The 26725-nt window shown below is 35.2% G+C and overlaps 2 protein-coding genes across 3 annotated transcripts in view; one reads left to right on the forward strand and one right to left on the reverse strand.

The window, feature by feature from the left end:
• Positions 1–6723, forward strand: part of LOC128987163 (phosphoribosylformylglycinamidine synthase) — a 28978-nt gene extending 22255 nt beyond the window's left edge. Inside the window, exons 19-24 of the mRNA XM_054407900.1 lie at positions 657–861; positions 1623–1799; positions 2575–2733; positions 3248–3400; positions 4169–4297; positions 5026–6723. Coding sequence (XP_054263875.1) covers positions 657–861; positions 1623–1799; positions 2575–2733; positions 3248–3400; positions 4169–4297; positions 5026–5204 — 1002 coding nt within the window. The 3' untranslated portion in view covers positions 5205–6723. The remainder of the gene's footprint in view (positions 1–656; positions 862–1622; positions 1800–2574; positions 2734–3247; positions 3401–4168; positions 4298–5025) is intronic.
• A 116-nt stretch (positions 6724–6839) lies between these two features.
• On the reverse strand, positions 6840–26725 carry LOC128987170 (DNA ligase 3). Of its 2 annotated transcripts, none has more exons than XM_054407908.1 (23): positions 26590–26725; positions 24628–24852; positions 24094–24208; positions 22629–22886; positions 21982–22088; positions 21078–21170; positions 20593–20711; positions 19960–20037; positions 19335–19494; positions 17923–18078; positions 17002–17133; positions 15680–15759; positions 15431–15518; positions 15160–15237; positions 14296–14419; positions 13105–13217; positions 12749–12853; positions 11813–11959; positions 10916–11146; positions 9949–10017; positions 9117–9205; positions 8645–8705; positions 6840–7926 (listed from the first exon to the last, which is right to left on the reverse strand). In XM_054407908.1, exons 2-23 carry the CDS (start codon positions 24823–24825, stop codon positions 7825–7827), a joined length of 2703 nt encoding a protein of 900 aa, XP_054263883.1. In that variant the 5' UTR covers positions 24826–24852; positions 26590–26725; the 3' UTR covers positions 6840–7824. The 2 variants fall into 2 exon arrangements, with proteins under 2 accessions (XP_054263883.1, XP_054263882.1); XM_054407907.1 differs by having other exon boundaries at positions 9949–10065.

Genomic DNA, 26725 nt, shown 5'->3' on the forward strand with positions numbered 1-26725 from the left:
ACAGATTCAATGAATAATTTTTTTTAGAGTGACATAATTTGTGCAAGTATTTGAAGCTGGTATGAATGGAGAGTTTATGTAGAGTAGAGGTAGATAATGGATGTCGCTTTGTTATGTAAGATAATTAGGATGGTTATCGAAGAATATAAATTAGAAGCTTAATTATCCAGGACAGCTGGGTTAGTTTTAAACCTTAAAAGAAATTACTTATTTGTCTCAGAATCATATTGCCAACTTTACGATTTTTAGGGGAGAGCCATTCAGTATCTAGTAGTATAGAAAGTAGCACATCTGCTTCTTACACGAGAAAAACGTAAATGAAATAAGCTAAGTTTAAAATATCTGACATTGGTGTAACGTTTCGGGAAATGTACATGTAATAATGGAATACTACACATATACTTACACTTATATATTAAATGGTTTGGATTCGATTTATTTGACTGTGGAGATAAATGTTTCCATTACCAGAAAGTAAAAGCTAGATAAGATAACACAGAACATATTAAACTGCAGTAAACTAATTCTAAGGATATTATCTCTTATTATAGTTATAAAAAAACATTAAGTTTATATGTATAAATTAAAACAAGCTAACACAATTTAGCGCTTGGAGACTAAAGCCAATATTCAACAACACTTTTTATCCATTGCAGATTGTTATCCGTGACGGAGCCGAGGTTCTGCTGGACGAGACTGTTTGGTCGCTGATGCGACTGTGGGAGGAAACGAGTTACCACCTGGAGAAGCGACAAGCCAACCCCGACTGTGTTAAGGCGGAGTTTGAGTCTCTAGCGTCTCGGACAGGACCACAGTACCACCTCACATTTGATCCAACCCCTGCCAAACCTCTGGCACAAGGTAAATCTACGTGAACAGTTAATTGTTACATAGAACAAGACAATTTTGAAAAGTTGTTCTGTTACCATGTACACTAAATATCTTGTACATACACAAACGTCTTCTTATGTTTTGGTAAACCTAGGTCTGAGTGTTTAGTAGGCCTGTGTTATCTTCCCATATTCCAGTACAGTTATTTTTCTTATACAATTAATCTGAGTTTCCACTCATCTCTTCTTCTTTTACTTATCTATCTACCTTTTCCATGACTTACTCTTGGTCTCCTTTGCTTTATCATCTTCATCCTTATTTTGCTGATAACACTCTCTTCATATTTATGTTTAATTCAAACCATATTACTTTCTTATCTGTTCTTCAGCTTAGTCTGTCTTTAATTATCTTTCTTATGGTATCTTCATTCCCTACTCAATCTCATCTTGTTTTACTTTTGAATCTGCATACAAATTTTGTAACTTAAATCGTACGCTAAATATCTGATAACTGAATATACATGGTCTACAAAAAGTGAAATGCAACAAAACTAAAGTTACACATAAACCTAGACTACATCTACTACATCTAGAATTGACTATAGAAGCAAATATAATATTTTCCATGACACAAGGGATGGTCCACAAGGAGTCTGCAAACTTAGTCTCAAAAGGGGTTAGGATTAGATTTTACGTTAGATTTTTTTTATATTTTATTCAAACCAAATCTAATGTATTAGAATAACTCTAATTCTTATATATGATAACCAATAATATTTTCTCTGTCCACAGGTCCCAGAGTGGCTGTTATAAGAGAGGAAGGTTCCAACGGTGACCGTGAGATGGCCGCGTCTCTGTTTATGGCTGGGTTTGAGACTTGGGACGTCACGATGCAAGATTTGCTGGACAAGAAAGTCACCGTTGATCACTTCCAGGGTGTCGTCTTTCCTGGAGGCTTCAGTTATGCTGGTACGATACACAGTGTGTCCAAGAAGAGGCTTAAACATTTAATTTTATTTATCCAACTCATATATGCACTGAACATTTTGAAACCACACAGTTCATAAAGTAGGTTTTGAAAATATTTTAGATGATAGGCTTCCACGGTCACGGTAGATTGTGTGAATAGTGGTTTGCCCGGAAGATGGATAGCTGCTACACATCCGAAACGTCGGCCTCTAGTTTTACTATTTCAACAACGGGGTCTTTCTTCACCCGAAGATCTAGTTTTGAAAATATTATGTAAAAATCTCAGCTGTCTAACATTTGTTGAAACAAAATGGGAACAATTGTACAAAACAACAACAAATGTTATTTAAAAATTTAAAATTCTATAAAATAATTATAGATTGTGGAAATTTAGAGTGGTGAAGATGCAAATGCTCACAAGAACCCTTCCACCACCACTGATGCTATTATTATTTTGTACTGGGGAGCAAGCTGGTCCTATGGTAGAGTGCGGGACTTCTGTCACCGAGGTCCAGGGCTCAAATCCTGCCGGTCACCAATGGATAATGCTGTGACCCTCTAGGCCTGCATGAAGTGATGTGTAAAACGATTCCGGAATCCGGGCTAGAACCTAACATCTTAGTATGTGAAGGTGGGACATAAAAGAAAGTGTTACTCTCAGTGTTTAAAGCCTTTCCCTCTTCTACTATACGCCATCTTAATAGACACGATCTATACCAATTAAGATTCAACAAATCTATTGACGCAAAGTTTGTGATAGCGTCTTGTGTTTCAGACGTATTAGGCTCGGCCAAGGGCTGGGCCGCTAGTTTACTGTTTCATCCTTCGCTGAAAGCTCAGCTAGAGTCGTTCACCCGACGAACGGACACATTCAGTCTTGGAGTGTGCAACGGCTGTCAGCTCATGAGTCTGCTTGGCTGGGTCGGACTACCAGGTACGTTGTGGCAATTAGGCCTTCACTTGCAAACCATTATCACAAATGATATTGAGCTGAAGACAAATGAAGTGTTTAATGAATGAGATGATCTTTCTTACCAAGATGTACTGGTTTTTTAGTCAGGATCGTTTACTGAGGGCAATTTATGAACATAAATGTTTATTTTTGAATCTTTAAATGTATCAATATATATATATATATTTTTTACTAGATCATCTTTCACACAAATTAAACATTCTACTTTGTGCAAATTAACAAGTCAGCAAAGTTGAATATTAACTTTGCTCACTATTTTATTCACTCCAGATGACAACAAAACAAAACAAAATTGCAAAGAGAGTAACATCTATGACTATTAATACAACTAGACATTCCATCCCCGTGTTAAAGAATGTCCACTTCAGTATAGAATAGTCAATGGTAACGTGTTGAGAAATCAGCTGTTTTCCAACCAAATCTAGTGAGCAAAATGCCACTTATGAAAACAGCTGTAAAGTGTTTTCTGTTGCAGAGAGTTCCGCCAAGCCAGACGTGGTGTTGGACCACAACGTGTCGGGCAGGTTTGAGTGTCGCTGGTCTACTGTGAGGGTGGAGACGTCTGCGGCCATCCACCTGCGAGGGATGGCGGGAAGTGTGCTCGGAGTGTGGGTGGCTCACGGAGAAGGTATTGAACAATTGTCTGGGTAGCAGAGTATTTATAGCGCTCGCCTTCAAATCCAAAGGTCACTGGTCCGATTCCAAGCGTAATCGTTACCAGACTCAAATGCCATTTGTCATTGTGCAATCAATGAAGCTATCTAACAAAGGTCGAAGTTAGATAATAAGGTCAGGGTTTGGACTGTTCCCTTTCAAAACGTTACTGGGGATTAGAGTAACACTTGTTATCGAGGTGCTCTGCTTATTTAAAGTCATGTTAAAAAGATCAATGAATTCACTGATTATCTTCATAATTAGTGCATTTCAGAGTAACGCTTTTGCCAACTCGTCTATTTTTAAATTATAATTTATAGCGAAGATAAAGATAGGTATTGAGGATAGATAGGTGGCTGGATGGGTGTGAAGGTTTTTTAAAGATATGTAACAAAGTTAAATGTGTTAGTGACTAAACTACTAATTGGACCAAGATAACTGGTTTGAGAAAGGGGAGTGGTTAAGGAGGGTGGTGTGGGGGATTCAAGTCTAGACTTGTTGTAATACCTCAGTGACAATGTTTCCTCCATAACACCCGTTCAGGTGAATTTGAATTCCCGAGGGTACTGTTTAATACAGTTTAGAGTCATGTTGTTAAGCTTGTCTTCTCAAAACGAATTGTTAAAGAATTTTGAATTACATCGTGATTTGGGAAAATGGTGTGTTATTGAGGTTATTTTGGTTTTTTTGTTTTTATGTTTTTTATCAATACATTCAGTTTAAGAGTAAACATTTTTTCCAGGCCGATTTACCTTGAGAGAACCTAAAGTTCTCGAGCAACTTGAGCAAAGAAACTGCTTGGCCTTGAAGTATGTTGACGACAACAGCGAGCCTACCGAGCGTTACCCCTTCAATCCTAACGGAAGTGTTGGTAAGTTGGGTAAATATACAAGTTGGATACTTCACTTTGGGGATGGACGGGTCCCAAAATGTTTGAGAAAAATATATGCCCGATCTTCAAGCTATTGGATTTTTTCAGAAGGGATTTGTTCCAATACTCCGAAATTTTGTTACAATTACAAGTGACAATTATTCCGCAATTGCGATAATCTTGATTTTGTTTTGATCACAGAAGACGCCCATAATTTCACCGCTATGGATGCTGATGATGTCCTTGAAATTGTGGGGAAAAAGATAGTCCTACAAAAAAATTACAACAGTGCAGTAAAGACTGAGAATTGATTTTGTTATCATTACTTGTCATTTTTTTTCCAAATAGCCAGAGTTGCAGTGGAATTGCATAAACAATAAATGGTGTATTTTTATGACTGTAAATGGACACTTTCAATCACATTTTTATGATTCTGAATGGATGAATTTAAATAGAACCAACTGAATAATAAATGGACTGTCGGTCATATGCTGTTGTCAATTATTCCAAATATCTTGGTTGCATACAACATTCAAAGACTTCCGAGTCATCATATTCATTTCCGTTTCCTGGTTTTCTTGGTTAGCTGGACACCCTGGTTAGTATATAGTACAAAACTTTGATTTTTATTTAAATACAAACTTTTTTAAGCCGGCAGGTTTTGGATTGGTTAGACTTTCTTATTAGCAAATCTCTGGTGCATAATTAATTTGTATACATGAACATAGGTGGTGTAGCCGGTGTGTGTTCCCAAGACGGACGACATCTTGCCCTCATGCCTCACCCGGAAAGATGCACCCTCTCATGGCAGCAACCCTACGTACCTCCCCAGTGGCACAACCTCCCGGCCGCACCATGGCTCACCCTGTTCCATAATATGTACAAGTGGGCTGTGGAACAACACTAGAACGACTGGCAAACAGAGAACGACAATTGCCTGGCTTCCAATATACCCGTGATAAATTTATGGAAAAAAACTTGTTTAGGAGCTTTAAATATTGATAGAACTAAACATTCCACCCCCATGTTAATGATTTCCCCAGTTTTGGAGTGAAAATGGACATAGTTGAATTGGGTCACCTTATGTAAATTAATGATTTTCAACCGAGTCAAACTAATAATACTTATTGTAAGGTAAAGCATTTTTTATGTCCCATCATAGTTACAAAGACTAACGCAGAAAATATTTAAACTGATAAGCAAGTGACCTATGCACTCTAATTTTCTTAGGTAAACTAGCTAAATTATAACTCCTTTTCAAAGATATCCTAAAGCATAAATTTTTTTACCATACATACTGCGAGTGGCTCATTTTACTGTTCCTTTTAAACAAAAAATGTGCTACAGCTGAAATACTTATAAGAATTTCACTGTTGTGTTCACGTGTTAAACACCCTGCACTATTCAGTGAAAAACGTAAAATACTTAATTTGGTTGGTACACAGGAATAAGTAGAACAAATTTGAATCTTGATAACAAGTGTAATTTAATTTATCCCTTAGATTCTATGCCATCATCACATATTGCCAACCTCGATAAGAAGTCAATCTTCAAGTCTTGTTTAATAATCCCCTTGAGTGTCTTGTTATCGAGGTTCTACAGTGGAACCTTGGTAAGAAGACCCTCGATAACAAGTCGCCCTTGATAACAAGTGTCATTTTCAAATCCCCTTAAAATTATTTTACCCCCAATCACATGTTATTACAAACCTCGATAAGAAGTCAACCTTGATAACAAGTCTTATTTTACTATCCCCACGAGAGTCTTGTTATAAAGGTTCTACTGTATTTTACTTTTAAAGTAATATTTAACTATGCGGTTTTAATATGAATGTATAACTTGGATAAAAATCCCATAATTTACTTAGTAGTCTGTGAGTTTTGCTATTCTGATCGGCCTTAAACTTTAAAAATAAGTGTAGACCTGTTCAAAAATTTATTAATTTTATATTGTTAGTTGATATTTTTTTATGAATAAATTAGAGGTCAGTTAGCTTAAATCAGGAAAAACTAGAGTTTAGAGCTCATAGAAATAAAGAAGTTTTGGAAAATCACTCCTATACTATGATAAAAAAATCACTTTTATTTTGTGATACACATTTTTGATTAACTATATTTAAGTGCCTTAACTCGGATACTCTCATACAAACCAACTGAACACATTCCATTCCCTTTAAAAGAAAAGAAAAATTATTTACGATATATATTTTATCACTTAGTTATAGAGTATATATGAGGATCTGTTATACTGAACTTGCCCTTAAGTTTCTTGTTATTTTATATTTTTATAGATCGTAGTTTTAAATATTATACCAGTTATGAAAAATAAAGGGGTATTTCCCGATTTGCTCAAATCATTTGTTAGTTTGTTAGTCGGACAAGAACTTTTTATAAATTTGTTACATATATTGTTCAATAAAGATGTTATTTTGCTATTTTGTCTTTGATATTTCCAAGGCCAATGTAAGGTAAAAGAAATTCACATATTAGTAAAAATATATAATTGAATACTCTTCATCTGTATATAAAACTGTTAACAATATTTAAAAAGTAGCAAAACTGTCATCCAAAAAGTAAAAAATACATGCATTATTCTAAATATGGACATTGGTTCTGAATACTAAGAAAGGTTTGCTTGAAATTTATCAAAATTCCCACTATATAATGGAAGTTTTTAAAGTACTTTTAGCAAATATAGGGGATAAGCTATCACCGTAGGACTCATGGTAAGACTGAACCTGGCATCACTTTACTATATTTTTTTTGATGTCCCAAGAGGCCAAAAGCGCCTCTCCTAGAGTAAAAATGATTGATATTGATGAAATTTGGTACAAACATGTAAACCTAAGTTTATTTCAACAAGTTCACGAACCAGCATAGTTGGAATATGGAAACGGGGTTGTTTATTAGATTTTATAGGCTTAAAATTAATTTTTCCCATATTTGACCCCCAAAACATAAAACTTTGTAATTTCTTTCCAAACTATTCTGTAGGGCTTAAAAAAACAGATTGATTCTGATCAAAATTTATTTTGTTTCCGTCCTTTTAACTCTAAAGAAAATGGTGTTACCTCCGATGCTGTAAAAATTACGGTTAAAAAGTTATTACTTTTATTACCTATAAAATACCATAGTTACTCCCACCGCTTTCCCATAATGAGAGTTGACAAGCTAATGGGAGAAAGTAGGGTCAAATTGCTGATATGGTTAGTTATTTCGTATTCAACTGAGTTGCCAGTATATTTAAATTAACTAATATTCAGCGTAGAGGAAGAGAGGTGGGGGTAGATTTCTGTCTCTCTCGCACTAACCTCACAACTCGTCACCCTAACACGATCTATGACTGGTCAACATCCCTTATAGTTTCCTCGGCTGTTCCATAAGGACATTTAAAAGGAAGAATGTTAAATCCATGACCATTCTAGGCCCTATCAAAAGTTCACCTCAGAAACAAGTGTTTACAAATATCTCAGCCAAACGTACAATGTAACAACAATAAGACACAATTTCATGGAGATTACACAATGTTTACAATGATCGGGAGTAGTGACTAGAAACTTGTAGTGTCTGTAGTTTGATGCTGTCCCAGAGCCAGGCTTCACTCACCCCTACTCCTGATAGGGGAGGGTTCTGAAACAGAACATAAGGGGTTGAAAGTGGAATATTACAAAAAAGTATTATATACCTTTTAAGACATTGTTAAAAGTCTAGCTCAACACAGCATTTCGCGGCAAGGTAGCCGTGCTGCTAACCTGATAGCGTTTGAGTACTGTAGTTCGTATAGTCTCACCTGTGAGCGCTAGTGTTGCATTTTGTCTTTAGTTTACTCGTCCTTGCTCGTCATCAGTGACATCGTCGAGTTGAACAAGTTGCACTAACAGGTGTAGGTCTGAGGACTTTCTACATGTGCGGGTTCGATTACCATACACGTGTAATCCAAAGGTAACCGATCCCACGTTAATGGGTTAAAACGTGAAGCGTTTTCCCTTCTGAGGATTCTAAATCAACCACTTGACGGATTTTTATGATTCCCCTTATGTGTATTGGACAAAAGCAACAGATAATATTTTAAGAGAAAGAAAATTTCAAACCATAATGTTAATTTTGGGAATTCACTTCTTTTAGAAATTAAGTTTTGATTTAAAAGAGGTTTAACAGCCAACGCTAAAAATTTTAATTCGATTTTGGCCCAAGATATTAGTTTACTGAATAGACGCTTGATTCCCATGTTGACGAAATTCATACAACTCATCGTTTTGTTTAATGTTAACAATAACGATAAAACAATTATTTGAGTTAATATTAAAATAGTTGAATTGGTAAAGTTCCGTCTTAATTTACAACTTACCCCGCCTTCATCGACAATCGTGTGGGTTGCTTCGTCTGCAGGAACTATTTCACCTCCGTAGCTACAAAACTTGTTAAGGATATACTTAAATCACTGCGTTTGCCATTGGTCAATAAGTAAATACTGTTAAATGAGGTTCAAAACTGGTTTAAGCTTTTGTAAAATATCCTCGCACAAGAATTTCCTAGAGTTTGCAACAAATTTAGTGTGTAATAATAAATAGCAATAATTATATGTACAGTAATAAGTATATGTATAAGTAATAATAAATAGCAATAAATAGTAATAAATAAATAGCAATAAATAGAAATGATTTGGTTTACGTTTATACAATAGTCAAACCAACATATATACAAAAATGCTTGTAGCAATATACATTAACTACATAAAACTAAATACTGGTACAGTAATGTTAAACAAAGATAAGTAGCCTAGTAAACTTGAGACAATCAACAAACTTTTCAAAGGATACGCTATAAAATATCGCTCCAAGACATCTCTTTTCTCAATACCGTCCTCAGGGAGGTGAAGTCTAACACCAACAAAAACATCTGGTAGCGGCTGAAACAAGTTTGTAGAATTGTTATAAGTCAATTGCTGTGCTCGCCACTTATGATTATTCAACATTGTTTTAGAGAAAAAAATATTTAGTTTAGACCATAATATATAAGGACATAGTATAAAATGTTATAAATTTTAAATCATAATGATTTTTGTTACAAAACTAACGATACATGTAGTAACCTGTTAAATCAACAACAATGAGCTTAAATAAAACCTTTGGAAATATGTTATCTTTTACAGGTCTTTCTGTGTTTAGACGATTTGGTGAAAACAGTCATATGAGCTAAACAACTAAACAAACGAGAATTATCAGCTGACCAATTGATTTTTACAGTATTCAAAAATATTGATAAAACAGATGTTGAATTCATGTTTAACCTTGCAATCGTCTGAGTTTACCACAGAGAAGTAAGGTACAGAGAAAACATTCAATGGTACACTTAACTGGTGTCTAGAACTAGTTGCTGGTATCTAGGGTAAAGTGCAACAACGCCCCTCTCGCTCTCAAATAACAATGTTCATGGTAGAGGAAGACCCTGTGCAATAGGAATTTCCTCTCAGCGCTCAGGTTCTTACTTGCTTGACACAAATATATTTCCGGCACAACATACTAGGACTGAAAGCACCCGGTCGTCTTGTCCTATACGTTAGTTTCCTCTGTACCTCACTTCTCTGTAGTTTACCGAGTTGGGAGGGTTAGTTTCTGTATTTTGCACGATAAACTAATCAAACAAACTTACATTTTTTAGAACTCTCTGTTTCTTCTTAGGCGGAGGATCTAAACTTGAATCGTTATTCTCGTCATCAACCTGCAGAATATCTCGAGTGAATTCGTTACCCATCACATCTGTTAAGTGCTGCATAAAACATTTTCCCCATGAGAAAAAACCCCAACACCTCAAACCTTTTTATATACATAAATGTTAGTCATACTTGTTTTTAAAATGAATAGAATATTACAGTACGTCACAAGACCAAGAGTTAGGTTTTCATGGTACCATCATGATAGTTTTGCGTGAGTACCGTTAAAACCTTTCCGGATTAATTGTATACAATACTTTTTGCCACACTACCACCAACAAATATACAGGGTAAGTAAAACACAACCCATACATACAATCACAACACTGTTTAATGTACTGCAAAAGAGTGTTCAACTTTTTGAAAAGATAATGTTGTTAAAACTTTCCGATATTTATTTAAAATGCAATGTGTTGGTCCAAAAATGTCCAATATTAATTGATTGTGTAATTGAGAAGGTAACATTGAAGAAACTCAAATAATGCCTTTTTGATAAAGTTTAGTAACGGACTCCAGATGATTTTACTGATCCTTTTTGTAAACAAACACTTTCTGGTCTACAAATAGTACAGAAACCAGCTGCTTACTGTGTAGAGTGCTGTGGTGAATATGTTAGTCCCAAAAACTTGGTGTTTTGTTTGAAAAGGTATCGAGTTTGAGAAATGCCAGTTTATCAATAAACAGTACAAAAAATTAAAACGGAGAGTTAATGTTAATATTCCTATTTTCACATATAGATACTAAATTTACAACACTATTATATTGGAAGAAAAGAAATCTATTTAACTTATTAGAAAAACCCATCACTTATTTTTTCCAACAAATTTGAGGTTATGTTGCTGGCTGTCAAAGACTGATGGGATTCAAATTCTACTAGCAGTATCCAAAGCCAATGGTTTAGCTTACCACAGTAACACGCTTCAGCATTTTCTTCCCAGGAACTACGTCCACGGCCGAAGGTCTTTCAGGTTCTGAGGCTCGTTTCTTACGAGGAGACTCTTCAGGTTTCTTTCGAGGAGAATCGTCAGTAGCCGCTCGCTTTCTTGGAGAAGATGTCGGACTCGAACTGTTCGACGTGGAACCAGACGCTCCTCCTAAGGTGAAGTCTGACGTGTCCTTGGACGTCTTGTAGAGTTCCTGCCATTTTACAGTGTTTATAAACGTGTAATATTGGTTGTGGTTGATTAGGATGGACAGTTGCTGCTTTATAAAAGATAATAAACGACATATTTTCTGGGTATGTAGGTAAAGCTAGAGAAGGAAGGGCGGCAATTTAGTTCCTGAGTTTTGCAAGTTGGACTAGTTGGATACCTTTGAAACTAAACTAACAGATCACTGCGATGCAGAAGGTTGTAAAAAATCTTATTTGGTAAATTTTTTAAAATATGTCAGATGGGAATTTTAACCATACATGATTGCATTTTCAGTAACTCAGATTTTCTGGTCAATGACTCAGTCTTGGGTTAGTTACTCCCAGTGTGTACAGAGGCAAAATAGGGTAACCTTGGAAACACCAAACATTGATATTGGTGAGTCGAAACATCGGAAATGGGGACTTTTTGGTCTACTTGAAATTGTCTGGGTTTACCATAGGGATTTTAAGGTACAGTGGAAACCCACAGTAGTACATATGAAACCCCACTTGATTAAGCAGGTGGCAAACAGCTGTTTTCCAGACTGGCTATCTGTGGGAAGTCCTTTAAAACAGAGTTGTGGCAAAAACATGCTTTTTATGAGTGAGTGTTCTGGGTTTAGGTATTTATTCGGTGCTTGTACTTAGGTTCCTACATCAAATTGACGTACCTGAAGCTCAGGCAGAGAGGTCGCAGTCTCCCAGTCTTTATCGCTCCGTATTCTGGTAACTCGAGGAAACCTCACGGATATTCCGGACGCTGTGTGAACATCGTGTTTTGTAAACTCTGCCCCTGTGATCTCCCAAACTGGTTGCGCCTGTTGAAATATCACTAAGATATTGTGAAAAGAATTTGTAAATGATCCCAGAGTCCACTGGACTCTGTTCACATTACCAGTCCTTTTCGGATTAGTGATTAGCTAGAAATGGAGTAAAATGGAACAAAAAAATATAATTTTAAATGACTATAAATGTCCCTAGAATCACCATTTATAGAATTTTGTGAAATTTTCCTAGAAGCACATCTAAGACTCCAAAAAGGTAACATATAGCCTATATGTTGTTTTCCTTTTAAAATAAATATATTTTTCATAATAGTATGGAACTATTATCAAAATTGTAAAAACAAAACGCTTAAAACACTGTAATAAAGAATTGAGAAGAGGAAAGCAAAAATTGACTTTTGCTACACTCGCATATTTAATGTTCATGATGGTGCAACTTAACATCGTTGAATATACTTTCCTTATTACAGCAAAAGCCTTATGACCGAATTCTCATGTTTCTGAAAGTAATTATGTACAAATAAATAATGAGTACACAGCTCCTATCAAAGAGACTAAGTTAACATTTTTGTCTTCTGTGTCCTCACCTTTTTGAAAGCACACGCACCGTATTCACTTCACGTATTTAATTAAAAGGAAATACTTTTTTGAACCAGTCAAACACCTGTAAGAATTTTCCTGTACATACATGTATTTTTAGATAAATTTCATCACTTGTGTAACCTAAAATTTATTTGGATTTTGTCTATAGATCAGCCTACACAATAATTTGGCCAAATACAGTAATAATTAAGACAAACAAATTGTACATTAAAAACGTACCTTTGGATCTCTTGCTACAAAGTCTGGAACCATCGTCTTTGTACAGTTCAGCCAAGAAGGAACTTTCGAGGCATCTTTGCTGATTTTCACCATATCCAACTCCGTCTGCAAGTTGAGAAAAAACACTTTAAACGTAGAAAATGGAACAAAATTTGAACTTTAAAGATTTTTGTTAGGATAGGCTTAACTAATGGGAACCATATTTACCATATTTTGTACTTGAGAGAACATTGGACCTAAAGCCTTGGTTGAAAATGCTGTCAGTGATAATAGTGGTTCGAACGTTTGTGTTAGTAAAAGTATTTTGAGTTTTTTTTGTGCCAGACTCCATAATCAGGAATAATAATAGAACTTACCTGTAGCCTTTCCAATGTTTTGTCATCGTGGCCTGTGTGAACTTTGGTGACCGTGCAGAACTTCCTAGTTTGCGGATTGTAACATCCCATAAGGAAAACGGACATCATTCCACCTGTAAAATATATTTCGTTTAGCATTTGGAAGCAGATAATCAAATACCAAAATAGTTATTTGTGTAACTAGTGGTGAAAGTGGCACTTTGCTGCACACGAGAGCAATGTTTACGCACGAGCCGCAGGCGAGAATGATCTCGAGTGCAGCAAAGGCCTTTTTCACTCGTGTTACACATTATATTTTTCCTACAGTCACTATAAAGCATATAAATAATTAGTCTTTCAAACACTATACAACACGTTTTTAGGTTCAGCTGGCAACACAAATGGTGCCCTAGAGAAAGTAGTACCCGCGGTCCGTATCACTCCGCTATTTTTCCTCGGCAAGAAATGTGCTCCGCGTTTTGAGAATATAGTTCCGTATGTTTTTGTAATTTGATGTGGTTTCCGCGCCTAAAAAAATGCTTCAAAGGTATTTTCTTGTTTATTAAGATCGTAGGAATGTTTTTTAAAAACGTTTAAAAGAAAAGTCCAGAAAGTTCAGAAATACCGAAACTATAAACACGAAATGACAGGTTAAATCGTAGTTATAATAGTCAATCAGCTGCTCATAGTATTATTATCTTTAAGTGTTGCCAACCTATTTCCAAGCGTACACGGATTACGTGCATAGTGGAACCACGCTGTTTTGTGTTGTTTCGTTGGAATCCTGATGTGCGGCAAAGTATAAACCGTACGGCAAAGTATAAACCGTACGGCAAAGTATAAATATGCAGCAATTAGCAGCTTTCTGTACTATAAACAGTACAAGGAAGCAAACTTTGTCGGGCGACTGTAGGAAAAATTATTGAACTTCCATTTTCAACAATCTATGCGGGTATAACACAAGAAAAACTTCCAAAAATCCTGTACTTTTTTGGGGTCTATCACTCATAATATTTCATTTTAGGGAATTTCCCATATAGGGAATAATCTATTAGTGTAAGTCTAATGGTAAGACTTAGACAGGGCTGATTGACTTTTTCGTTTTGGTGTAAGCAGAGGCCAAATCAGTTCAAATCCAGGTTTGCTGCGGCAGGGGAAAAACAAACAACGATTCTTCTCAAGTTAACAATATTGTACGTAAAAAACACTTACCTTTCTGCCCAGTGCCATACCAAGCTCCCAACACTATCAAGTCAGCTGAGTCAGCCATCGCTCCGTCCATCAGGTAATCTTTTTTCACCTTTAGCCAATGCCGTTTACCAGGCTCATAAATACTCTGAAAAAATATTGGTTTACGTACATACTGTACATTTATGTACCTGACGCATGAATGTTCTCTAGGAATATTTCAATAAAGATTTTGTCTATTGTCTATTGGTATGAAATAGTTCTATATGAAATATTAGGAGTCTGCAGGTCCTCAGTATTTTTTTCGGGTTGGATCGAGCTATCAGTTGGCCTGAGACATCAATACGAAACCAGAAATTTTTTTTGAGCCAAGCTTGGCTCAGATCAGTTAGCTTAGAATGTGGGTGGCTCAATTTTTGGGCCAAACCGAGCTAAGAAATTATTTTCGTGATTGCAGAAAGCATCTGCGAATATATGTGATTGAAAATTTATATTGTTGTTACGATTGCGGAAGACGTTCATAATTTTGCCAAGAAGATGTATTTGGCTTCACAATGACCGCAGAAGATGATAACGATGTCGTTGGGACAGCGGAAGATGTTCATAAATCGCCACAACCCCAGAAGATGTTTTCAGATTTTTTGTTACGGATACAATATTTTTTTTTTTAACCATCTTTCCCAAAGCAACCTGATTTTGGCCTGACCTAAAGGCTAAAATGTTTGACTTAGCCCAAAGGCCAACATTTTTTACCCGACCAGAAGTAATAATCTTCCCCCAAGGAATAGTTAATAACAACTCATTCACTTAACTATTTACAATATTTTTATTATTTAAAACATAAACTCTATATCTAAGTCCCTTACCAATAAAAACTATATGACTCACCATCAAATCTTTCAGCACAAGCCCCTCCAAGCCTAATCTGAACACTTCCGTCATCTTGGCTTCCAAATCTTTAGGATTCTGGAAAAATATTATTACAAAATTACTGACAAAGTATAAGGCATTGCGTTATCAATGGTTTTGGATGTGAAATCAATGCATTGGTTTGAAGGTTGTGATTCAATATATTTAATTAGTCAAAGAATTTAATCAATTTTATTGGGAAAAAATAATTGCACATAAGGATAATAGTTGCTAACATGGTTTTACTTACATGAATCTCTTTCTGCTCAGAGAATACAATGTGATTTTTTATTTCATTCATATTCTTTTCCAAAATCTTCCTTCTTTCTTTCAGAGGTCTGAAACATAATGTAGGGTGTGAGATGAAATAAAACTACTGAAATTATAAAGCCTGGTTAAAAACAGAGGTTTTGTGTCTCAAATCATCATATTACATCTAATAATTCTAATTATATTAGATATTGGTTGTATTTCTAGTTAGAAACAACCAGATACTTACTTGTTCATAAGTGATTCTCCGTTGTAGTAGATGCAGTCGAACACAAACAAACAAACGTTTGCGTCTTTAAACTCCGCTTTCTGTAACATTTAATAATCTATCTTACTATTATAAAAAAGAGGTGGTTGCTGTATGTGTGTATGTGTGTATGGGAAAAGTAAACTCGAAAAATACTGGTCGGATTGGGCTGAAATTTGGCATGATGATAGCTCACATTCCCGATTAACATATAGGCATATTCATATTTCAAAAATCCTTTCGGGCTCCGCCCCAGTGGCTCTGGAGTTTCCCATGTTAACCTTATGAGAAATGGAATTATTGAATCTTAACAGCTGTTTCAATTAAACAAGTTGGTTCTGTTCTATGATGTTCAATAGCATTAAAGTTACAAGGATTACCAACAGGGTGCAGCACTATTATTTCTTTTACATTTATGACAACAGCTAATTTGCAACCAAAAGGTGAGTGAGCGTAGCGAACGAACTTCAACCTGGAGGCGAGTTAGCGTAGCGAACGAGCTAACCTGAAGGCAAGTGAGCGCAGCGAACGAGCTCCAACCTAAAGGTGAGTGAGCGTAGCGAACGAGCTCCAACCTAAAGGTGAGTGAGCGTAGCGAACGAGCTCCAACCTAAAGGTGAGTGAGCGTAGCGAACAAACTTCAACCAGGACGTGATTGAGCCATGCGAACGAGATAATCTTGAAAATTAAGAAGTTAAACGGGGCAAAGCCCGCGGGTTACAGCTAGTTAATAATAAAAAGCAGTAAACTTCAAAGTACTCTAGTCCATTCAAAAAATTTAAGTGGTATAAAGGGAAGGTTTGCTGAGTTCCCCCACCACTTTTTTTAACTTAATGTATAGGCATATCAGCTGATCTTTTAACTTAATGTTTAGGCATATCAGCTGATCTTTTAACTTAATATTTATGTATATCAGCTGATCAGCTGTCGGCTGTAGATTCAAAGTTAGGGTGAAGTGGAGGCTAATGGAATCACTTCCCCTCAAACCACCTAAATTTTGTGAACGGAGTATGATACAGCTATTGCTATTATTATTGTACTTAGAGTTATAAGTACAATAAAAGACTTAGACATTACATTACCATTTACCAAACATGCAAAACCAGTGCAATGCTACTAATGCTACATGTGCTCACTTATACACACCTCATCTTGGATTTGAACAAACAAAAAATGAGTCTAACAGGGAATGAGTCTAACATCACAGACATTGTACAGAAGATCCATAGTTTTGCTTTAAAACTATAAAATAAAGTTGTAAATAATATCTAGGCCTAGTTTGAGATATTTTATGAAAACAATACCTTGTGAATACCGAGTGTTCCGAATGGCAGGGGTTTGCTCGTATTGACGTCAATCATTAGAATTTCACTATCCAAGATCATGTCTTGACCGTACGGGAACGCCTGGGGAATGTAGTCTTTAAAATGACTAACCTGAAAAAATAAACAGTTACTTAGTATAAATGAAATAGTTTTCCAACCCAAAACGTATACTTGGCACGTATACTGTCAACGTATGTAACGTAGCGTATTGGTATTTGGAACGTGGACTTAGGAATTTAAGTCCAGAATCCAATGAGTGGCCTTAATTAAAATTTCCCCTAACAGATTTGTGCAGTAAAGGTTGAGAAACTATAGGTAGTTTAGGTTAGTTTAGGTTATGAGCTACTTTTGTGAGCTTGAGTCCTAAGTTCAAAATAGATAAGAGAAGTGATCAGAATACCTTGAAATGTTTACAGCTTACTTAACAATTAGTTTTCAGTTAAGGAACAATTGTTCTACAGAACATTGGATGCCCCGTGTTTCTATACGGAGGATTTGTATCCCGAAAACAGGATTTCTAGACCCACACCCAGGACTAATACAGGAATTTGACTCTGTTGCCTGTTTTTCAACTGCTTTTCTGATAAAAACTAACCTCAATTGAGTATATGATTCTCACACAGTTTAATAGCAAGTTTGAAAGAGCTTTTTAAGAATACACCAAAAAGATTCACTCAAAATAGAACAGGGTAATACTCGTACATAAAAAGACAGGATTTTCTCGACCCGGTAAGCAGGATTTTATTTTTGTCTTGTGGATAAACTGCTTATCAAGTAGTTTTGAAAGGTGTTATTACTTTTGGGTAAACTTCAGATTTTTTTATAGTTTGCACCAGGGTACGTTTCAGAGGTGACAAACAAGAGAGAGTCGTCTTTAATTGTTGTCTCTTGGCTACAAACCTTATGAGGCAGAACCGGTTTCAGACTTCTAGAGAAGAACTTGAACTCGTTCCCTTGCTTGTGCACTTGTACTCTTTCTCCGTCGTACTTAATCTCCGCATACATGCCGTTGGGACACTTCTTCATAGCTTGCTCAACAGACTTGCACGCCTCCGCCTGCAAAATAAATGTCAATTGATTCAGGACTCGTTGAAAATTAATATGTGTAATACAGGGAGAGTTGTTCTATGAACAATACTGGAAATATTATGTTTATTGTTATGCAGGTGGTGTCAACTGTTCTTGTGCCCCTTACGAAGAAGCTAAAGAACAATTACTTATTTCTATAACTTAATGGTTTTTGGAGATGGTATTTTGAGCTAACGATTTGAATTTTTACTTAAATATAACAGTCCCGTTAATCTTTTATATATAAAATAAATATATATACACCTATTCAGAACCACTTGCTGGGGAGAAACGGTGACTGTATTTTCATAAAAACAAAGTTAAGTGGTGTAAAATACTACCCATTGTGTTCAGAAAAAAGAATACCTTGAAAATCGGGAACTACATACACATTTTTATGACCTGGAAAAAGTATGTAGTATAGAACCGGGAAATTTTTAATGATTACCAAAAGCATATGGCTGAGTATTTACTCATAAACAACATTCTCACCCCACTACACCTCTGTTAACATGTTCAGTACTAGGGGCGGGAATTCTCGTCCTACTGAACCGGCACCACTGGTGTGGGGCGGAAAACGTTGTCCTCCTTGCTTAACAACAATCTTGCTTCAGTGAGAGCTCAGCCTCGCACATGGAACGTTGTTTCCGATTGCCGCTTGTTGGGCCAGTTTTATACTTCAAACCAGTATAATTTGTTTTCAGAAATGACTATTTTATCGGTGGAAGGGACAGTTCAAAATTTAGTGTAGTGTGGGTTTTTGGCTTGGATTTAGTGAAATGGAATGGATAATTATGATGATAAATGCAGTGAAGCATTGTGGAAGGAACCTAACCTCAAAATTGTGCTTGACGCCTTTTGCGATATTTTTTGATGGTGTATACAGATTTTTCGTCCCAGCTTTTTTCCTCCATTTGGCAATACTGAGAGCAGCTGTTTAGTGCTGCTTTATGTTGGGTTCTTGTAAAACTATGTACGACTGAAACGCAGTACATGTTACAATATGCTTCTCCTATTGGGTGAATCTAAATTTAAACATTTTCGCGCACTCATCCACGCAACACATTGGTTGCTCCTGCCACCATCTGCGTCCGGCCATCGCACGACCTGTTAATAAGGTAACCGATGTACGATAGCATAAAGGATTCACCGTACACCTAAGGTGATAAACTTGGGTGCTAAAAAGGGAAACCGTTGGAGTAGCAAAAGGTACACCAACCAAACAAAACTGAAAGAATACCTACCAACATAGGTAATACAGGAGTGAGCGTTTTGACGCCAATTTTGAGCGTCGCCTGAGGAGCGCCTGAATGACTGCGTGTTGGCATAACACTTGTAACTACGCTACCGATATCTCTGGTGGTTTGGAATGCTTGATACGCATCTGGATGTATGCCTTCTAGTCTGTAAACAGCCATAATAAAGCTGAATTAGTGTTAATTAGTATATTTTATTACAAGTAACGAAAGTGGCATTTTCCTGTAAGTGCTCAAGACGTTTAAGTTTCATGTGCAAGAAAACACAAAATTTCTTGTGCAAGGCAAAGCCGGGGATGAGAATAATTGAAAAGTGGCGGAAAATTAATTTCAGTACAAGGTATGAACCACAATTAATTTTCATCATAATAAAAAAGTACACACCTACAGGATAGCAGACCTCAGTAGAATTAAAACTATTTCTCGATAAACATTTTTTTTATGTGAAATTAACCAAATGGAACATAACAATGTAAAAGATACATAACGTTACGTTAAAAACACAGCAAAACTAACTTGCCTATTTCTGTTTGTTTAGAAAAAAAACTCTTTTTGGATTACATTTGAATTGATTTTTTAAATTTTTATAGCTGAATATATTACAAATACTTACATGTGTTTAGGCCCAGCGTTAATCCTTAAATCATGTTTAACCAGGCGTATGATCATCTTCAAATCATTAGGAGTGCACCTAAAAACATTATCTTAAGATATATTTAAAGTACTAACATTTTTTAAATAGATTAAGTTTGTGAATCCATCCAATTGTTGAATCTTTGAAAGGGCGATCGGTATTGCATTGGATAAGTTTTGCCTTAGAAACTAGTTTTGAAATCTATCAAAAGATGCAATCTACGCTTGTGTCCCTTCGTTTTGAATTATTTAATTTAATAGATCATATCTTGGACTAGTTCAGCGCTGTATTGAAATATGCTAAACCTTTAACATTTTCAAAGTCCATTGCAATATTACACTGTTAAAAAACTGAATAAATTACTAATATTAACCATACCATTTTTATTTAGTTGTGAATTCATAGAATTGTGTTTTCTGACTAAACGGTAATTGGCAAAAGTGGAAGCGAGTGCTCATCAATTTTCGCTTTACTGTGTTTTGTTATCAATCAACTTCTTTATTTCATAAAATGTACAGACTAGTACATGAAATTGTGTCAACATAATGCATTATGCTCGCTAGTATTTTTGTATGATAATATTATGTCTTTAAACTAATTAAGAATACTTACTTGTCGACAATTTGTTTGAAGTGATTGATTTGCTCTTCTTCTTTAGTAAGCTTGGATAGCTTTTCTAAAAAAACATCAACATCCGGTAAAGTAAGAAGGCTTTTCTTAGCTGGAATGGCCTGGAAAAATTCCCAAAAGACAGATGAGATCCAATTTAAAGAAATAATTATGTAAATTTATTGTTAAGTATTAAGTAATCTTCTAACAAAATTACTACAGCTTTGACTTTAAACTTTTTGAACTCCTTATGATGATTCCTTATTAGCCATATACAGTTTTTTCTCAATACATGACCATTGGTAGCCCAAAAAAAATGTAAACATCAGCCCATCATTATAGGCTTTGTTTTTGTAGTGTGAGGAAGACCATAGGCCTATGCATAAAATGTCCTTTCTCTTTACTTACATTAAATGATGTATCTTACAATTGGAGATTAAATACTTTACTATATCGAACATTAAAAGCAACTAATTAATTCTACTTACCAATTTACTCTGTTCAAAAAAGACCCTGATGGTTTCTGCAACATCCCCTTGTTCCAAATCTTCTAACATTTCGTCTTGATCTGTGCCAAAAATCTGAAACCAGAAAAACAGTTTAAGTAGTTAATAGTTTTCTGAGTATTTTAATCACTCTATATGAAATTAACCATGAAACAATAGTTGCCAATTATAATTGTGTTGTGCTAAAAATGTTTTAGAAATAATTTATTTTTGATTGATATTATCATAGATAAATCATACTCCCTTTATGGAACAGCTGAAGCCAATTTTATTGTTAGTTCTGTACGTCCGACTGTAGAGGTTATGTTTTGTTTACAATTTGTTTCTTGTTATTTCAGTAATTTAAAACCTCATTTAACCAAATAAAACGATTTAATCATAAAAAATAACTGGTTTCCTAGTTATATAACCAAATAAGTAGTAAAGCACAAATCATGAAAATAACCCTAAAATAATAGAAACAAAATGTTGTCTACCCCAGCGATCGGTGTGGACGTACATGAACTAGACACGAAAAACAAGCTTCAAAATTTACAATGAGATGACGAGTCTACTTGTGTTGCTTAGTCTATGATATTATTTTAATGTTATAATATTTCCAATGATTTCCGCAATGTGAAATGAAATGAAAAATGATTTATTTAGATAGGAAACGTTAGGTTCACATGACTCTTTCTTACACTTAACCTCTCAAATCACTGTGTAAGATTCCTCAATATTGTCAGATAATATACAATAGAACCTCGACAACAAGACTCTCATAGGGATTATTAAATCAGACTTGTGATCAAGGTTGACAACTGACACATTATCGAGGTTCTACTGTACATTCTAAATAATATTTTATACATTTTCTCCAATATGTGTAAATTATTAGTTTACTCACGCGACTGAATAGTTTGATGATTTGCTTGGATTGTAAATTGTACACTCTCTTGACTGCGCCTGGCAAGAGCAGACGACACCACAGCAGAATATCACCTCGAAATGCATCTGAAGATAAAATACATTGTGATATATACATTAATAAAACACATACATTCCCTAAGGTTCGGATGGTCTGTACCATGTCTCGGAAATGAGTCATAATAACGCAGGAGGATTCCAGATCCCGAAACGTTGTGTATTGTTTTTTACAATCGTGATGGAAAATGTCCGCAATAAACCTTTGAACAACGCCAACGGCCAACGGCAGAAATCAACAGAATTATACAAGTATACACTTGATTCTTCCGTCTCCACACACTTTGTATAATCTACAACGTTGTACCAAGTGCGAACAGACGGAAGAACGAAGTTTGAATATACACGATTTGTTCAGCGCCACACGGATTTCACCAGATACCTTATCTTCAAGGATTAAGTTATATAGGCCTACGTCTTAATTAAAAGCAAATTAATTAATTTCAGTTAAAGATTTTGCTCGCAATCTCTGGTACATGATTGTGCTTCCACCTTATGACTTCCAACAACAAACAGTATTCCTACGTCTTAATCTTTACTGAACAAATCATTTAAAGCGGATAACCTTACCTTTTTCAGTTCCTTTATCAAAAAATTCTTTTACAATAGATGTTTTAGTCAAATAACTGCTGGCGTTTGCAATGTCTGCACACAACCTTCGAAATTCTCTGAACGAGTTGTCTTTATGATTCTTGTCTGTCAAGGTGGCAGAACTGGTAACAGTTGGTGCTGAAGTTGTGGCAACACTGGTTACAGTTGACGTTGCCTTGGCTGGCGTTGCTTTCTTGGGTTTTGTTGGCGTCTTTTTAACCTTTACCGATCCAGCTACTGTAAATAAATTACTTATTATAATTTTTTTTAATATCCTAGGTTAAATTTTAGTTATGTTAAATACATTTAAACAAATGCAAATAATAAATAGGAAAAAAATTAAATAAAATTATTAGTTTTTAGAGTTAATAATTTATACTTACTGGTACCTATTGCAATGGTGTAAACAAATAATCCAAAAAATATTGAAGAATAAATCTTCATGAGTTAAAACAAAAAATGATTTTGTTGCTTCAACACAACAAATTAATTCCATGATGACTGGTTTCATTTGAAGCGGATTTTTTAACTAATGTTAGTGGATCTTATCAAGCAAATCTTTTACAGATTACAGTACACCATTGATTCCATTGAAAAAATAGTTTTACAAAACAAAACCATTTTTATTGTCCTTATTTAAATAAAAATTTGTTCAGTAGTTTATAACAAAACATTCTAGACGTAAGATTGATAAATTAACTACAGTAGATATTGTTACAAATAATTATTATATTTTGTAATAAGTAAACGGTGTCAGCTAACTGAATCCTACATTCATCTATTTTTTTTGTTTACCCTAAAATTAAACATCTACAAATATATTGGGTGATTGGCAGGGACAACCATGAGTTTTTAAGGTATAGGGAAAATTTACAAATATTGCAATGAACCATAGTTTTTAATAGGCCTAGCATTGGGGGTTGTGCCATTTTGTTCTAAATCCAAAGGTTTATAACATGCCAAATCTTTATCAAAGCCATTATGTATGAGAAAAAAATATGTATTTCATTATTTTATAGGTTCTTATGGGAAAATCGCCATTAAATTAAACATAAAAATTTCTAAACATATTTTTAAAACTCCTGGGTTACTACATGGTTAACTCCTACCAAATGTCATCAAAATCAGACCACAGGTGTAGTCTATAGCTTTGTACACATACACATACACACACAGCACATCACTTAAAAACCACTCTTTTGGGTTCTGGGCCTGGGGGACTCAAAAAAAGATCCACCCAAAACTCAAACTCCAAAATAAAGTTGAAAGCAATACTTTCTGCACAATACTAAACGTAGGGGTGGAAAGTAAAAATAAAATTAATTTATATAGGTAGCCTACTTAGGTACCTAAGAAGTAGCTATGTATACCTACTTTACAACTAACCTAACCTAACCGATGGTGTTTACAAAAACTAAACCTAATCAGAAACACAGAAACTTACAGTTAGCAACAAGTTGTAATATTTCCTCTTGATCTTCCGGCGAGAGATTGTCCCAGCCTTCCACGTCGTCTCCCGATTCTATACGAGCTGTTGTTGCTCTTTGTTTTGCAAAGACCTGTAACAAAAAAGCCTCTTTATTTTATGTAATATCCATAGGCATACCAGTTGGTATACTCTTGCATACTAGTTTAAGTTAGGTTAGGTTGGATTACAATCAATAGCAACAATTAATAGTAAGCTTACATTAAAATTGATTTCTCTACATTCCGAATAACATGATATACACTTTCAAGGCTACAAAATTTTCTTCAATTTAACTCCGTTGAGAGGGATGAAAGATTGACTAAGAGAGAAATTTTGACAGCAAGACAAAGAATTGAATAGAAATTGTTCATAAGTTAGGTTTATCACTGTGGTGTTTCCTCCACGAAGGCTTGTTGTTGGACTTTTGATTAGGCCTATTTGTTAAATGAATCACTGTAAATGGGCATGCCTATGAAATAAATTAATTGAATATAGCTAGTAAATCCTTACCTCAAACATACAATTGGCGTGATGCCACATCTTCATAGCTCCACCCCCACTACCAAAGGGGTTCGGAGCAATTTTAGCGATTCGGAGAGCTCCTGTTTCAATTTTCTGTTTACATTTTTTACAACCTGCTCGTCCAAGTTTAGCTCTGTCGGCTGCAAACCTCTTCTGCTCGTCTTCTGGTTGCTGATCATCTTCCATTTTTAAGGTGGAATTACAATTTTAACTCTGCAAAAGTTTAAAATATTAGATACACACAAACCATACACAGTATTTGTATAATTATTTTGCAGGGAATAGTTTTAAGCAGTCGATTGAATAAGAGATTGAATAAGAGGGCTGTCCGTAAATTAAGGTCTCTATCAAACTCTTTCATGAACAAACAAGTTAATTCAAATCCAAAACCAGAGACTTGTTCGTTATTTCATCCATTGCTATGATAACCGGTTCCCAACCTTATATGATGGTTAGTCTCATAATTGTAATCAGAAACGATTTGAAGGAAAATCAACGCTCTCTTCAAGTATGAATTACATGGTTTGCTTAAGTTTTTTTTTGGAAGCGGAAGAATGGTATATTCATAAATTTTTTAGTTAGGGAACATTCACCATCATCAAAGAAAATACTAACATCGGAGGTGTTCTAGATGCTACAACGATCACAGGAGATGTCGAATGTTTCATCAAAACCTCAGGCAACATTAAGACTGAAAAAACTCGGCTCACATCTTAATACAATATAGTATTCTCTGAAAAATCAGAGTGGGAAAACTGCACCCCCATGTTTCTAGCCCACTACATCACTAGGCTCAACCCCTATTGAAATCCGTTGCTAGTTGATTGATGCGAATCAAGCAGAGTGTTATGATGCCGTGTACGCATATTTCCAAAACGAGGCCAGCAGCAGGTGGTTGTCATTTTCCATCGAGTAAGTGATTTAGGTTGAGAAAACTTTGCTTGATGGTATGTTTACCATTGCCCTTGGTAGTATTAAAGGTTGCTCCAATCACTTAATCAATCACAATCACCTGTTAAGTCACACCGCAATCCTCATGAAAAATTTCCTAAATTTGGTCACGAGAATGATGAAAGACAAAAGTTGGCCTACATCATGTACAACATAAACATTGTGCAACTGTTTACAACCACTTCCGAACTCATCTACTGCTTACTCGTACAATTTCCTCAGCTAGGTCTAAAACACTGTATCCTAAAACAATGCATTTCAATAGATGTTGATTCCTTAGAACGGAAATCTAATCACAGGATGCTATTCATACTGGGCAAGAGCCTTGACTTTTATTCACGCTGTTTTCAGTTACTATGACAATCCCATTATCGCATTTTGGTAGGAAACCATATAGACTATATTATATTTAGTGGATAATGTAATAATTAAAATGCTTTTGTAAAATGTTTACCATCTAGGTCATCCAAGAGAGCTTGTTGAAGGCCTTATTACAGACAGCTCTTGTATACAGGGAATAAAGAGGATTCAAGAAATTTGATCATACGTCATAAGTTAGGCTACAGGTTGTGTACCCATTTGGTAGGCCTATATTTAAAAATTAAAATCAAATGTATATTGTCACTGACATTTTGATACAAGGATGGTTCTAAAAAAACAACATAACCTGTATATGCGATCTTAATATGATTTCTGTACCCTATAACGATAGGCCCTAGCTCTTGTAGGCTATATTGTGTTCTAGAAAATTTCTCATTCGACATAACTTAGTAAGAGAGTTATCCATAATTTCGTACATTGTTAGCCTTGTAAAATGGAATAGATTATGAGATTGTATATTAATTCTGGACCTTAACCGAGGCTAGGTCAATCAAAGCCCATTCTATTAAGCACTTATTAACTTTGACAATACTTATAATTTCAAAACATAGCTATTGTAAATCATATTATTACTAAGTAACATTACATCTTTATGTCTATTTTCGAAATACAACTTACCAATTAAGCGTTCCAGGGTTTTTTCCTTCTGTCAGTCATCAACGTGTAAATTTGTTATCTAGGGCCTATCTATTAGACTTTCTATAGACTAATAATTTGTTTATTTGAGGTTATGTTATGATGTCTCCAGGTGCAG

This window comes from Macrosteles quadrilineatus, unplaced genomic scaffold (genome assembly GCF_028750875.1).
Source record: "Macrosteles quadrilineatus isolate MER2022 unplaced genomic scaffold, UCM_ALF_1.0 Scaffold_2__2_contigs__length_208266976, whole genome shotgun sequence".
Lineage (NCBI taxonomy): Eukaryota > Metazoa > Arthropoda > Insecta > Hemiptera > Cicadellidae > Macrosteles > Macrosteles quadrilineatus.

Coding starts and splice junctions, on each gene's coding strand:
- LOC128987170 (XM_054407907.1), bottom strand. CDS start 24,825: ATGGAAGATGATCAGCAACCAGAAGACGAGCAGAAGAGGTTTGCAGCC. Junction 18,079..19,334: donor CTCCTGTATTACCTATGTTG/GTAGGTATTCTT, acceptor TTTATTTTGCAG/GCGGAGGCGTGCAAGTCTGT. Junction 7,927..8,644: donor CGATTGTCGATGAAGGCGGG/GTAAGTTGTAAA, acceptor GTTCTGTTTCAG/AACCCTCCCCTATCAGGAGT.